This window comes from Marmota flaviventris, chromosome 19, assembly GCF_047511675.1.
Source record: "Marmota flaviventris isolate mMarFla1 chromosome 19, mMarFla1.hap1, whole genome shotgun sequence".
NCBI lineage: Eukaryota > Metazoa > Chordata > Mammalia > Rodentia > Sciuridae > Marmota > Marmota flaviventris.
Window position 1 is genome coordinate 14,979,650 of NC_092516.1, and position 15,861 is coordinate 14,995,510.

General features: G+C 36.1%; 1 protein-coding gene across 1 annotated transcript in view; it reads left to right on the top strand.

The window, feature by feature from the left end:
* Positions 1–15,861, top strand: part of LOC114096938 (phospholipid-transporting ATPase ABCA3-like) — a 169,261-nt gene that overhangs the window by 1,952 nt on the left and 151,448 nt on the right. The window contains exon 2 of the mRNA XM_071605765.1: positions 13,757–13,884. Coding sequence (XP_071461866.1) covers positions 13,757–13,884 — 128 coding nt within the window. The remainder of the gene's footprint in view (positions 1–13,756; positions 13,885–15,861) is intronic.

Below are 15,861 nucleotides of genomic sequence, written 5' to 3' on the forward strand. Positions count from 1 at the left end.
TTATATTTTTCTATCAGCAGATCTCTTATTGTTTTTTTTAACTCCTTAAACTGAATTGAAAGTTCATTTATTTAAACCTCTTTTGTTTTTTCATGTAAATACTAAAAGATATACATTCTCATCTAAGTATAACATTAGCTGTATCCCACAATTTTTTCAGACATTGGGATTGAACCCATGTTAGTTATGTGCTATACTGCTGAGCTAGACTCCCATCTCCACAAGTGTTTTTATCTTGTATTTTTTATTATGGGTTGGTTTTGAGTGTTTTAAATTCTCTATAGTTTCTCCCTTAACATATGAGTTACTTACAAGTATTCCTTTTTAAATTTCTAATCTATAAGAACCATTAACATTTTTATGTACTTCTACTCTAATGCAATTGTGATCAAACGGTCTGCAGCATATAGTGAGAACTTAACGCTTCTTAACTGATAGTGAGTTTAATCCATTTCTATTTAATATAATTATTGTTAAGTAAGTTTTATGTTTTGGAGTTCTCTTGTTCCAGTCCCTTTTCTCTTGTTGTATTTCTTTGTGATTTGATAATGTTTATAGTGATTCACTTTTATTCTTTTATTTTTTACTATAGGTTTTTGCTGGTTACTTTGAAGCTTTGCGTTGAACGTCATATAATTATTACAGTCTTTTAAAAGTTGAAACCAACCTAACTTTAATCACACATGAAATATCTACATTTTCACTGCCCTTACACAGTCTTTATTAATATTGTTGCAGGGGACAGACGATGCAAGACACAAAATAGGAACAGGAAGCAGGTTTATTTAGCCATATCGAGGTTCAGAGGGCAAAGCTTTTACTGTAATCAGTCAACCCCCTGAACCCCAAGTTCAGGTAGTTTCAGAACTTTATACCCAGTGTATAAGGGGAGGGGCTCAGAAGTTCACAGTCTGCAGAAGTTCACATAAAAGCATCTTTTTCTTTCACTGTTCTGGGCAAGTTTACCCTTCAAGGACAGCACCTGAGAAGGGGAGAGCTTCTTCTCCCCTTTCTTCCTACCCCCTGCCAGCTGTTACCATGGAGCCCAGTTGGTAACTTCTCTTATCTTAGAAATGTACACATCTCTATGAAGCTCCAGCTGAAGGCCAGAGGCCTTGTTAAAGGATCTGTCTTTTTTATCACACTTTGCATTTGTGCTTTGCATATCACACTTCCACAAATTACTATACTGGATAAATGTTTGTGAAAAACTAAGAAAAGGGGCGTTCAGCACCTGGAGTGCTGATCTCTTCCAGGCTAGTGGCCAAGTAAAACAGAGCAACAGGAAAATAGGAAGTTTAACTACATTTAGTTCTTTTGTAGAGACTCTTTTGCTGATAGTCCTAAAATCAATTATGGTGAAGATTTCTGGAGAAGCTTAGTTTAAGATTTTATGTGGAAGAGTGGGTGCCACCACAATATCTTTGTTAATTTAATACTATTAAAGTACTAGTACCATTTTTATATTGTATGTCTATTAAAAAATTTTTATGGTTATGGTATCCTTATTACTTTTGTCTTAGCTTTTAAACTAGAGTTAAAAATTGATTTACAGTCACTTGGTTGGTGGGGGCAATGTCCAAGTAAGGCTAACTGGTGTGGGAGAGAAGCATGTCTACAGTTTGACAAAGCTTACCTCCATGGCTGCACACACCGAACTGCTCATCACAGGTTGCAGTAGGCAAGCTCACTAGAGGAGCTTTCCATAAGACAGGGTTAACAGACTTGGCTTTGCAGTCAGGCAAAGCTACTGAAGGGAATTTTGATCAGGTGATCCCACTGAGGGGCTTTGTGGTCAGGCAGTGCTAACTAGCTTGATTATAGTTGGGCAAGGTCACTACAGGGTGTGTCTGTAGTCATTCAAAGACAGAGGGCTGTCCTTCACTGTTCGGTATGACTGATTTATCTTAATTCTCAGGCAAGGCTACTGACTGGGGCTGTGGTCAGGTAGAGCTAAGTGGCTTGGCTCGATAGACCACTGGTAAGAGCCGGGAATCCAGCCCTAAGAACCTTTCTTTATTCCTACCTGTCCCTAGGTGATCTAACTATGCTAATTCTATAAATTCTCCACATGAAGCAACATAGATGTAGGCCTTTCAAGCAGTGCCCCAAACACTGGAAAAGTTGAATATCAGCCTCAGTATCTTTCCACAGAGAAATGGCAGGCCAAGGATATCCTCCTCAGTGCTGCCACTTTGTGGAGCATGAACAAAATTCAGCCTTTTTTTTTTTAAACCCTTTCCACTTTGGTTTTTCCTATGTTTTGTGCTCTTTTGGGGTGCTGTAACTTCATCTGGAAGATATTTTCATCTTTGGATAGTTATTTAATCAGTGTTTCTATTGAGATGAGGGTAGGGGACCTCCTGTTCCATCATTTTGCTGATGTCACTTCCTTGGCCATTATTTCATTGATTATTTTTTCTTTTAGTCTAGTGGGCTCTGTCATTTTTAGGGTTTTTTTTAACTCCTCAAACCAAAGAATTTCATTGTACATATTTTACAGTTCGTTGATCATGTTTTCTTCATGTTCATACCTTCTGTTGGAATTTGCTAATGAAATTTTCTTTTTTGCTTTTATAGTTTTCAGTTCCAAAATTTCCATTTGGTTCTGTTTTATAATTTATATTTCTGCATTACTATTCCATATTTGTTGGGACATCATTGTCTGGTTTCCTTTAGCTTTTTTAACATGTTTAAGACAATGAATTTTAAATCTTTTTTGAAGTCCTATATCTGTGTATATTAGTTTTCAAGGGCTGCTATAACAAAGTAACTTAGGCTAGGTGCCTTCAAGACAAAAGTCATCACAGCCCTAGAGACTGGAAATCCAAGATCAAATTGTTGACAATTGGTTTTTCCTGAGGCCTTTCTCCTTGACTTGCATATGGCCATTTTCTTGTCTTTCCTCTGTGAATGCATGCTCCTGGTATCTTTTTTTTTTTTTTCATCCTTTTTTTTTTAGAATTTCCTATTTTTTTCAGGACACCAGTCAATTGGATTAGGTTCCATCCAGTGGACTCATTTTAACACCTAGTGAAAGAATCTGTCTCCAGACATAGGCACATTCTGAGTACTGGGGGTCATAGCTTTAATACAGAATTTTATGGGGACACAATTTAGTCCATAACACTTATCTTCAGTTTTAATTCTGAAAGGTTACCCCTGGGTAACAATCTTTGGGTCAAAATTCATATGACTTATGAATCACAGGTTGTGCTTGAGTCCAATCAGTCAGAATTTTATCCTTTCTGGCGTGTGTGTGTGTGTGTGTGTGTGTGTGTGTGTATGTCTTGAAGGTGGTTGTCACAGTTCAGGAAGTCTCCTTTTTTTTTTTTTTTTTTAAATCTACATGCAATCATGGACCAGTAACTTAGAAATTCCTGTTTGCTTCTAAAAGAACAAATCCTTGGGCTCTGTTCTCTGTTTTCCAGTTTACCAGAGTTGTGTGTGATTTTTTTTAAGCCTGGATTCTTTGTTATCCCCCATGGGCCATTGTAACTCATTGTTTAACTGCATTTGATGAAATTGTGCTTATCATCTACAATACACATAATAATAAATGCTGGCAAGGATGTAGAGGAAAAGGTATACTCATACATTGTTGATAGGACTGCAAATTAATACAACCACTCTGAAAAACAGTATGGAACTTCCTCAGGAAAGCTAGGAATGGAACCACCATATGACCTTGCTATCACATTTCTTTATATTCTTTCAAAAGAACTAAAATCAGTATACCATAGCAATACAATCACATTAATGTTTATAGCAGCACAATTCACAATAGCTAAATTATGAAACCAGCCTAAACGTCTGTCAATAGATGACTGCATAAAGAAAATGTGGTATATATACACAGTGGAGTTTTATGCAATAATAAAAAAGAACAAAGCCAGGTGCAGGGGTACATGCGTGTAATCCCAGCACTTAGGGAGGCTAAGGCAGGAGGATCATGAGTTCAAACCAGCCTCAGCAACTTAGCAAGGCCCTAAACAACTTAGTGAGACCCTGTCTCAAAATTAAAAATAAAAAGGGGTCAGGGATGTTGTTCAGTGGTTAAGCACCTCTAGGTTCAATTCTTGGTACCAAAAACCATTTTTTAAAAAAAGAACCAAATTATGTCATTTGCATGAAAGTGGATTCAACTGGAGAACATCATGTAGAATGAAATCAACCAGGTTCACAAAGTCTAAGATCATGTATTTTCGCTCATATGTGGAAGATAGGAAAAAGGGGGGATTATTATGAAGAGAAGAAAGACCAGTTGAGTAGAGAGTGGAGATCAGGAGCGAGAAGAAAGGAAAGAAAAGGGGGAGTGAAAGGGGCAGTGAAATTGGCCAAATTGTGTTATGTGCATATGCAAACTTTTTTTGTAATTATAATGTGTCGGGGGCCACCTTGAACAGGAACTGCACACACCTTTAAGTCCTGAGTAAAGAGGTACTGGACTGGTATTGCACCCTGCAGTGCAAATGGACTTTACCTCTGCTTGGATAAGAAAGGTGCAGCTCACAGAGAGGGCGTCACCCGATGGAGTTGATTTATACCCACCTATTTGTTGTAATCCTACCCTTTTGCCCTTTTTTGGGTAGAATGTTCCATGGATTAGCTTCCCCCCAAAATAAAAGCTGAGCCTCAGAATGTGCCCGCTCTCTCTTGCCAGCCTCTCATATTTTTCTCTTGCCCCCCTTTGGGGAGCTTGAGGCTGGGAGCCAGGGAAACCATCCTGACACCCAGAAAAAGGTATGTCCATATCTATGTGGTCCTTTTGTGTCACCTCAAATTCTCCTGAGTGACCCCCAGTTCAGTAGCCACATTCAGTAGCCACAAATTTATTGTACTTAAGCTCTGTGAGTCATTAAGGCTTTAACATCAGAGGATGTATCTGTGGCTTGGGAAATGATTTCACTTGTTCCTCTTGTCTTGTTCTGATTGCTCTATAAGTACGTACAGCTAACTTTCTCAATCCCCAAGGGAGTGTGTGATCCCAGGAGCATTCTTTTTTTAAAAATTTCTTCTAATTAGTTATACATGACAGTAGGATGCATTTTGACACATTGTACACAAGTGGAGCACAACTTCTCATTCTTCTGGCTGTACATGGTGCAGAGTCACACCAGTAGTGTAATCATACATGTGTATAGGGTAATAATGTCTCTCCCATCCCCACAGTGCTTCCCCTCCTCTCACTGTCCTTGCACACTCCAAAGTCCCTTCAATCTTCCCTATCCCCCACCCCCACTATGGATCAGCATCTGCTTATCAGAGAAAACATTTGGCCTTTGGTTTTGGGGATTAAATTATTTCACTTAGCCTGATAATCTCTAGTTCCATCCATTTACCTGCCCATGCTGTAATTTCATTCTTCTTTAAGACTGAGTAATATCCCATTGTGTATATGTACCACATTTTCTTTATCCATTCATCTATTGAAGGGCATGTAGGTTGGTTCCATAGTTTAGCTATTGTGAATTGAGCTGCCATAAACATTGATGTGGCTGTGTCACTGTAGTATGCTGATTTTAAGTCCTTTGGGTATAAACCAAGGAGTGGGATAGCTGGGTCAAATGGTGGCTTCATTCCATTTCTAAAGAATCTCCATACTGCTTTCCACAGTGGTGGCATCAATTTGCAGTCCCACCAGCAATGTATGAGTGTACTTTTCCCCCCACATCCCCCAGGAAGATTCTTTTGACTTTCACTTTTCCTTGCTTCTCTGTATCATTTCTCTTTGCTGGTTCTTTTGCTGTGCCATGTTGCTACTGCTATTATGGAGAAACTAGCCCCCTTCTCCATTTTTTTTATAATATCCTTAGGCATTAATTTCTCTATGCTCAGTTCCAATTATAATATGGCCCCATTAGATAGAGCTATGGAGCTCTTCATTCTTACATCCTTCCTCTATCCCTGGATAGAGCCTCAGTACCAGTGCATCAGAGCTAAAGGTAAATATAGCAGTGTACTTCTTCCAGAGTGACCACCCCTATTATAAACAAACATGGGGATCTGGCATCCCTGGCTCTTTTTGGCTTGCCCTTCCTGGCATGTATCAACTGCTCTACCAGCAAGTTTGTCCATGGGTGATCAGGACTCCAGTATTCTCAACCTATAGGGTCTTGGTGGGATAAGGAATCCCGAGACCTCATTTCTGTCTGCCTGGAATAGAGCTTTTTTAGCATGAATCTGTTGGAATGAGATACTAGCCCTCTTTTCTCATGGAGTAAAACCATAGTCCTAGATTGAGAGTCTTAGAGGGAACCCCACCTTCACACTTGCTCAGAGAAGAGCTCCATAACACTGAGCCAGGTGGGATGGGGGTGGGTGCAGGAGCAGGTGATGGCTCACATATCACCGAATCTTGCTATTCTTATCAGTATTTAGTAGATTATCTTACATAAATGCTTTTCCATTTTCTTAGGTTCCTACATAAACTTCCAGGAGTTTTTAATGGTCGTGATTTTAAATTTTCAGTAGTGGGAAATGACTACTGACCTTCTCTTACATCCAATCCCAAAGGCCTACCACAGAGGGGAGTTTTTAAAAACTGATGATACTCATTCCTTGCCTGATCATCATCAGGACTTGGATGGGATCTATTTTTTCTGTTGTGTTTGTCATCTTAAATTCAACTAGCATAGCACTTGACACATAGTGAATATACAGAACTATAAGAGTAGATGAAGATGTTCATCCATCAGCACTTTGAATGGAGTGTTATACTCTGAACACATGAAAACATAGTAATTAATTGATACTTTCCAGTGATTTAATTTTTTATCATTTGTTATTGTGATAGTGATGATTTGTTTATTGTTTTAAACATTGAGAGCTGTTTTATTGAATATTGACATAGGAAAAATCAGATTCTGATAGCATTATTCCATCTAAGTAAGTTAATAGAAAAATAAGAATACAATTTGCTTTATTTCAAATACTTAATCTTTCTCTTTTAATTAGTGCATTGAAGTTATACCTAGTATTTGGATTTATGATGACAAAATCATACATGCATGGATTTTGATTTACTCCATTTCAGTCCCTGATACCCTCCCTTCCTTCCCTCCCCTCTTCTCCTCTCTCCTCCTGTTCTTCTTCCTCTCCTCTACTGACTTTTCTCTCACTCATTTAGTTATTTTTGATTGGTGCTTTATATATAAACATAAAGGTAGAATTTACTGTGGTATATTTATATATATACAGAGCATGATTTTGTTAAATTTATTCCCTATTTCCTCCCTTTTTCTGTCCTTCCTTTATCACTTTTGATCTCCTTCTATTCCACTGATCTTCCCTATATCTTTATAATATCTAATCCCCCTTTTCTCCTCTTATTTTGCTCAATTTCTGCATATGAGAGAAAACATTTAAACCTTGATTTTCTGAGTCTGGCTTATTTCATATCACATTATGGTCTCCATTGCCATCCATTTATCAGCAAATACCATTATTTCATTCTTCTTTATGATTGAGTAAAACTTCATATTGTGTGTGTGTGTGTGTGTGACACACACACCACATTTTCTTAATCCATTCATCTATTGATGTACATCTGAGCTGGTTTCATAATTTGGCTATTGTGAGTTGTGTTGTTATAAACATTGATGTGACTATATCACTATAATATACTATTTTTTAATTCTTTTGGATAAATATCAAGAAGTGTGATAAATGGGTCATATGGTGGTTTCATTCCTAGTTTTTTAAGAGTCACCATACTGGTTTTTTTTCCTATAGTGGTTGAATTAATTTGCATTCCCACCAACCATGTAAGAGCATACCTTTTCCCCAACATCCTCACCAGTATTTATTATTATTTCTATTCTTGATAATTGCCATTCTGACTGACATGAGATGAAATCTTAGTATAGTTTTGATTTGCTAAACGGTTTTTCATATATTTGATGGTCATTTGTTCTGCTGCTTTTGAGAAATGTGTCCAATTATTTTTCCATTGATTTTTTTTTTTTTGTTTTTAGTGTTAACCTTTTTGAGTTTTTTTGTATGTTCTGAATATTAATCCCCTATCAGAGGAGTAGCTGGCAAAGATTTTATCCCATTCTGTAAGCTGTCTCTTCATGTTCTTAATCATTTCCTTTTCTGTGCAGAAGCTTTTAAATTTAATGCCATCCAACGTATTGATTCTTGGTATAATTTCTTGCATTTTGGAATTCTTGTTAAAAGAAGTTGGTTCTGGTGCCAGCATGTTGAAGTGTTGGGCCTACATTTTCTTCTAGCAGTTGCAGAGTTTCTGGTCTAATTCCTAGGTTTTTGATTCTCTTTGAGTTGACTCTTGTGCAAGGTGAGATAGGGGACAATTTTATTCTTCTACATGTTGATATCCAGTTTTCCCAGCACTATTTGTTAAAAAAGACTATTCTTTGATAAGTATATTTGAGGTCCTATATGCCTCCCATATATGGATGTCTGTCTCATTTCTGACATGGGGAAAGTTTTCCATTACTCTGTCCTTGAAAATAGTCTTCATGTATATCCGTGCTCTCTTTTATTGCAATGACTCGGGTTTGTTCACTTGGATGCTGTCCCAGAGTTCTTGCATATTCTTGGTATTTTGTTTTTTTCCTTTATTGAATACTGAGTATTCAGGTTCATATACCCTGTCATCAAGGGCTGAAGTTCTGTCTTCCAGGGCCAAAGTTCTATTTTCTACATTACCTAATCTTTGGGTGATGCTTTCAAAGTGAAATTTTAATCTGATTCATTATGCCTTTTATTTCCAGGAGTTATGATTGGTTTCTTTTCATAATCTCTATTTCTTTATTGAAATGGTCTTTGATCTCCTTATTTGCTGTCTTAATTCATTTCTTATGTCTTCTTTTAGTTCACTGTATATTTTAACAATCAGTTTTTTTATAATCTTTCTCTGGAATTTCAGCAGCTACCATATCTAGGATTCTTTGTTGGGAGAGTGCTGGGAGCCATTAGCCAAGTAGGTATGACAATTTCCTTGCCAGCGTACCCCATGTTACTGACATGTTGCAGCGACATTGAATGTAGGTGACCTTGCTCAAGGACCAAGGCAGATTAGGGTGTTCCCGGTTTTAAGATAATCGTGTTTAGGGCATTCCCAGTTTAGGTTCCAGGTTTAAGGTTTAAGATTATTCCTGCTGGGAATAGGGCGTATCCTGCTGCCTGAGTTCCCCTTGAGTTCTCACGGGATTCAGACAGTATTTTTTGGAGATAGAAGCCCAGTGGAGGTGAATTTGGGCAGAGAACGTGGATTTGGGCAGAGAACGTGGATTTCCCCAGAACGTGATTGTAGACGGCTGGTGTGAGTTCGGGAATAAAGAGTTGCTGTTTGAATCTACAAGCTGTGTGGTGGCTCGTGATTGTGTGCCCAGCCAGACTGCGGCATTTGTGCCCAGCCAGACTGTGGCAGGAGAGTGTGAATTTTGAGTGGAGATTTGTTTATCTGTTTCCTCATGTTTTCAGAGGTCTTGGGCTTTCACATTATTTTAAATGGTTTTCTCTTCCTTCTATATATGTATCCTCATGTGTAAAATTTTTATTATTGTTGTTCTGGGACATCTATTTTTGATGTATGAATATAGATCTCCAGGAGTGGAACCTAAGATTCCTTCTGGTTTCTTCTTCCTTGGGACCTGGTTGGTGGTTTTTATGTTTTTCTCTCCTCTATTCTATGTTTTGAAGTATTTTTGAGGTTTGGGAGTGAAGCTAGATCATGTGTGGGGTGAGATTTGTTGTTATTTGGCTGAATTGTGAGTGTTTCTTAGAAGCAGAATCTCTACTCTCTGAATTTGAAGTGTCCCAATCACTTTCCAGACCCTCTTAGAGGAAGCAGGGAGTCAGGATAAATATATGGTGTCTACTTTGTCGTCTCTTAACACTAATTACCACCTGTATTGGAATAATGGGGTCAGTATTTAATATTGGCTCCAACAAAAACCTGTGAATTAGATCAAGCTTTAAATAGTAGGTGTCTACTACATTGTCCACTCTATTAATGATCACAACATAAATGGTGTAGGAAGTACATAAACAATGTAATTTTATCAGATAGTGAGATGCAGTTTCTTAAGTAAAGAGAAAATAGGGTAGGAAACCAAGGGAAAGTTTGAAATATTTCAAAAGTGAACAAAGGAGAAGTCAGGAGATAGGTGACCACTATAAAGGAGGAGGAATAAAAAATAACTAAAAGTAGTAAAGTAACAAAGGAGAGTTAGAAAGAACAGGAAAAGTTGGCTATTTGTGGGAGAAGAACGTAAAGAAGGGGCAACAAGTGGGACAAAATCCAAGGTATGTACGGACCAATGTAAGACAAGAACAACACAAACCCACATATAATTTTATTTCATCAGAGAGAGAAGTAACTTATTATTTGTTTGTTGTTCACATTATTAGGAGACTTAACATTTAAAAAAAAGGAAAAGAAAAGCTTTCCTCCATCCCTAGAGTTGAACCTATACTCTTTGTGGAAGAATGGATTTGTTGACACTCAACCAGTTTGCTGTACTCCTGTGGAAAAATTTTACCTTAAAGGTAAGTGAAGGTATCCATGGAAATGTTATCAAATGCCCATATGTCACATTTCAGTCAGTGTGTGTGCATGCATGCATGCATGCACTTTTGAAAAATTACTTCTGGAGCTGTGGGTAGATCTTCCAAATTTATAAAAGTCAATGAATTACTAGTATAGCATAACCTATAAGAAAGTGGGGGCAGGGAAAGGGATAGTATGACATAATCCCTGAAGCACTGGAAGAAATTTAATATAACAAAATTTTCATTTGCATTGAACTTGTACTTTTAAGTTAATTCATACCATCTTTTTTCTTCTAGAGGAGGAAGCTCATTAATTCAATATTGGAAATCTTTTCATCATTTATATTTCCAGTAGTGCTTTTGGTGTTTCACATACTTACTGACATAAAATCTACTGGGCCTTACAATTTCACTTCTCAACCCATCAATACTCTGCCTTCTTACATAAAAAATGCCAGCGATTGGGAATTGATTTACATCCCATCTAATATTGATGTGGTGAAAGAAATCACTGAGAATGTGAAGAGGAATCTAAACATCAGTTTAAAAGGTTTGACATTAGGTTTCCTTTAAAACGTTACTGTTTTAAGAGGAGCAGAGCAATGTTGCAAAAGAATAAAGTGGGGGAGTATCACACCCCTCACTTTCAAGGTTTATGACTATAGTAGTTGGGCAGTGTTGTAATAGTAAAGGGATTGACACACCAATGAATAAAAGAGAATAGAGGGCTAAGGTTGTGGCTCCGTGGTAGAGCACTTGCCTTACATGTGTAAAGCCCTGGGTTCAATCCTCAGCACCACATAAAAATAAATAAATACAGGTATCATGTCCATCTACATTTTTAATTAAAAAATAGAAAATGCAGAAGTAGACTTACACTAATATGTAGAATAATTTTTGATAGTGATGTGAAACAATTCAATTAAAGAATAATTTTTTCAACAAATGATGCTAGAATAATTGTATACCAATAGCTAAAAACTAAAACAATGAAAACTTGTACATCATGCAAAAATCAACTCAAAATGGATCATAGATCTAAATGTAAAGTGATAAGAGCATTTAGGAAAGAACATAGGAGATATCTTTATTACTTAAACATGACACCAAATTCATAATCTACAAAAGAAAAATATGGGGGGGCTGGGGTTGTGGCTCAGTGGTAGAGCACTTGCCTTGCATGTGTGAGGCACTGGATTCAATCCTCAGCACTGCATAAAAGTAAATAATAAAATAAAGGTATTATGTCCATCTACAACTAAAAAAAGAAAGAAAGAAAAATATGGGTAACTTGGGCTTCTGTTATATAATACTATTAGCAGTTGCTCTTGAGTAGTCATACCTTCATTTTACAGTCTACTTAAAACTTGATATTTTATCACATATGGTATATAGATCCTTTACATGTTTCCTTTCTATGTTGTAGTTTTCATTTCTATATAAATAGACTTCATATTCATGTGAATGGAATTAATGATTCGCATACATATTTACCATATATTTACCATGGCTGTTTCCCTTCCTTCATTCCTCAAGTTCCATGATTTCTTCTGGAATAATTTTCCTTCTTTTAAAGAACTTTAACAATTCTTCAGAGTACATCTGAAGATATCCAAGGATCTTTCTTTGCCTTCCTCTGTGTATTCAACTTCATTCCTGAAGAATACTTTCATTGGGTATAGAATTCTGGGTTGATAGTCTTCCAACATTTAAAAATACCTGCCATTTTTTGTGACTTCCTTAGTTCCTGAAAAGAAATATGCGGTCATTTGAATTCTTATTTCCCCCAAGGTAACATGTCATTTCTGTCGGTCTTCTTCTAAGATTTTTTTTTGTTTTGGGTTTTCAGAAGTTTGATTATGATATGGGTTACTTTTGGTTCGTTTTGATTAGGCTTCACTGAGTCTGTTGAATCTTCTTTTTCTCTCATTAAGTTTGGGGAATTTTCAACATTGCCTCCTGTTTCCTTTGTAGGGACTATGAGTACCTGAATGCTAGACATTTTGTATTGTTCCAAAGGTCCTTGAGGCTTTGTTCAACTTTTTTCCAATCTTTTTTCTCTCTCCTTTTCAGAATAACTAATTTCTACTGATTTGTCATCTTTGACTCCTTCCTCTGTTTTCATCATACTGCTGTTGAGCCATCAAATAAGTTTTTCTTTCTTTCTAAAGCACAGTTTGAATTGCTATGTATCCCTTTATTTTTTCTTTTGAAACAATTTTATTGAGATAATAATGTACATGCCATATATCTATTTAAAGTATACAGTTGAATGGCTTTTAGTATATTCATAGTTGGGTGTGCATTACCACAATCAATTTAGAGCATTTTTATCACCCCCAAAAGAAACCCCATACCTTTTATATATTTTTTGAATATTTTCTGGTTGTCAATGGACCATTATTTATTTATATGTGGTGCTGAGATTCAAACCCAGTGCCTCACACATGCTAGGCAAGCACTCTCCCACAGAACTGCAACCCACTCAAAATCCATACCTTTTAACCATGAATTCTCCATCTCTCATCTCTACTAGCATTAGGAAAATACTAATATATTTTCTAATTATAGAACTTTTATATGAATGGAATTATACAGTATACAATCTTTTAGGACTGGCTTATATCAATTAACATCATGTTTTCAAAGTTTATCCATGTCATTATTTATTTTCATTGCTGAATAATAATATCCCATTGTATGGATATGTTATATTTACTTGAATATGTAAATGTTTATTTTGAGTTGTTTCCACATTTTGGATATTATATATAATACTGAAAATTTGTCTACAAGTTTTTTGTGGACATGTTTTCATTTCTCTTGGGTGTATCTCTAGGAGTTACATGGTGACTATGTTTGACTTTTTGAGGGACTGCTGAACTGTTATTCAAACCTTTACACTCCTGTTAGTACTATTTGAAGGTTCCAATTTCTCTACATCCTCACTAACTGTTATACAACCATTTCTATGTTTTTGATTTGCACTACCCTGATGACTAATGACTAACCTTTATATATGTTTTATAATATTTATGTTTACTTATAATAAAATTTTATAAAATATCTAAAATGTTGCACACTAAATATTTATTAGGTAATGATGATGCCAATATTTGAGAAATTTTCAGTATTTTGATTGGCTTCTTTCCTTGTAATGTTAGTATCCAACTGCTCAAATAGGATGGATTATCATATATTTTTATTTAAGTAGACAGTTTTTTTCTCCCTTTAGTTCGAGGCTTTTCTTCAGAAAGTGAGTTTGAAAAGTACATTCTGTATGATTATGAGTCTCAAAAAGTGCTTGCTGCCATCGTGTTTGACTGTGACTTCAAAAATAGCAGTGATCCTTTGCCACTTCAGGTAAGAAAATTTATTTAGTTTTCCAAATAAATGGTGTTCTCATAATTGTACTTCTAGCTTCTTGGGGTTTTAGTAAGTTAGATATTAAGCCTGTTTTATAAATGAAGAAATTAACTTTCTCAAGATCATACTAGTAGTATGTAATGGAACAAGAATATGAATCCAGGTATGAGTAACTTTAATAACCTGTACTTCTAACCACCACTGCATTATGATAAGGGAAGAACTGTGTCTTCCACACATAAGGCCTAAGATTCATAGAAAACTTTGATTACTAATGCAGCACTTCTAGTTCTGCAAAGGGTGGTAAAACAAATAAGTTTCAAAGCAGATGCCTCTTTATTAGCAGACAGACTACCAATGATGGAAAGTTTTCTTTTTTGAAAGAGAATTTAATTACTTTCTTAAGACACCAGTGATTAAGGCTTAGCCACATTGAGTTAGCATTAGGATTGTGGAGAATCTAATTAGAGGCCATGGGAAGGAAAGGGAAGGATAATGCTTTGAACCTGATGTCTCTTTAGCAGATTTTATAGATATCCTACCCTGATGGAGACAGAAATAAGTGATCAATCTATAATATACAGAAGTCAAGTCAAATCCTTTTATTTATGTTACAGATGCTTGTTAATACAAGGAACAAATTATATGTTAATAATACAGTAAATTATCTTTCTCTCTCATCCTTTTGTGACTATATTATTCTGTACCAGCCTCCTCCCATTTACCAATTTAAAATTATCCATATACTGATATGGATTTAAGAATATATATAATTCTCAGTATACATTGGCTCATAGTGCCTTCATGCCATTTCAAGTTTCATTCTCACTACTGATAGACTGGTTTTTTTCCTCCAAATATTTATACTAGGTTTATGACACTAAAATTCCTCAATTTTTTCCCTCAGGTTCTTGGGCTATTTTGATGGGTTTCCATACAAATAATGTGATCTCTGTTTATGACTTCATTTGTAGCATAGGCTTTCTAATTTCTACCAGTTTCCCCCTATTTAAATTGACTTTCTTGATGGGATCTTTTCTTTATCTACATGCATGCCACAGTGATCCATCTCAACTTGAGATATGGTCATGCCACTGTCCTAATTAAAAGCCTGATTTGTTCTCATTGCAATAAGCTCATGTCCAGAGTGTTTTGCATATGATTTGTGGCTATCAGTGTACTGGTGCCTGGATATCTCTCCAGTCCCATTCCTTCAACTCCTTACTTGAATTACTCTAATAATACTTAACTACTAGAAGTTAACTTGTATTTACCATGTTATTTTTTTTCCATAAGACTTTGGTCACATTATTATTTTTTGGACTATTCTTGTATACTCTCAGACTTTCATTTCAGTACTTACACTTGCCTTCTCTCTCCTTTCATAATAAAATCTGTGCATATTTCTATTAGTCAGGATTCATATGGGAACACAGACATTACTATGGGTATTTCAAGAGACACATTTTAATATAAGGAAATAACCTTCATGGTCTAGATTTTAGTCATTCTTGACCAACGCTATAGAGGGTTTAGCTTGTTTGCCTAGTCAGGTAAACTATATCCCTCTTGAGTTCTTAGTTTTCAGGCCATGATTTTTGAAAATGCATGTTCACTATTAACTGTGGAAAAACAAATACCTGGCGGTGCTCCAGTGAAACTTCTATTTCAGACATACAGAGTTCTCTCCACATTCATCGTATAATACCAATTCTAAATCTTTATGTTAATCATGGTTAATTTCTCCCTTTTATATGATAAGCCTTTTATTTGTTGGTACAATGCCATGAATAAACCAGTATAACCATGCAGTAATCATACAATTCTCAATGGAAACACTGCTACTTTCCCTATTTGGGACTATTAACCTTACTCCAGGAAACAAGGCCTTGAATTTAGCAGAGCTTAAAATTATAGGGATGGGAAATGCAATTTCTACACATAGGTAGGGAGTGGTTTTAAGAAGGGGAAATT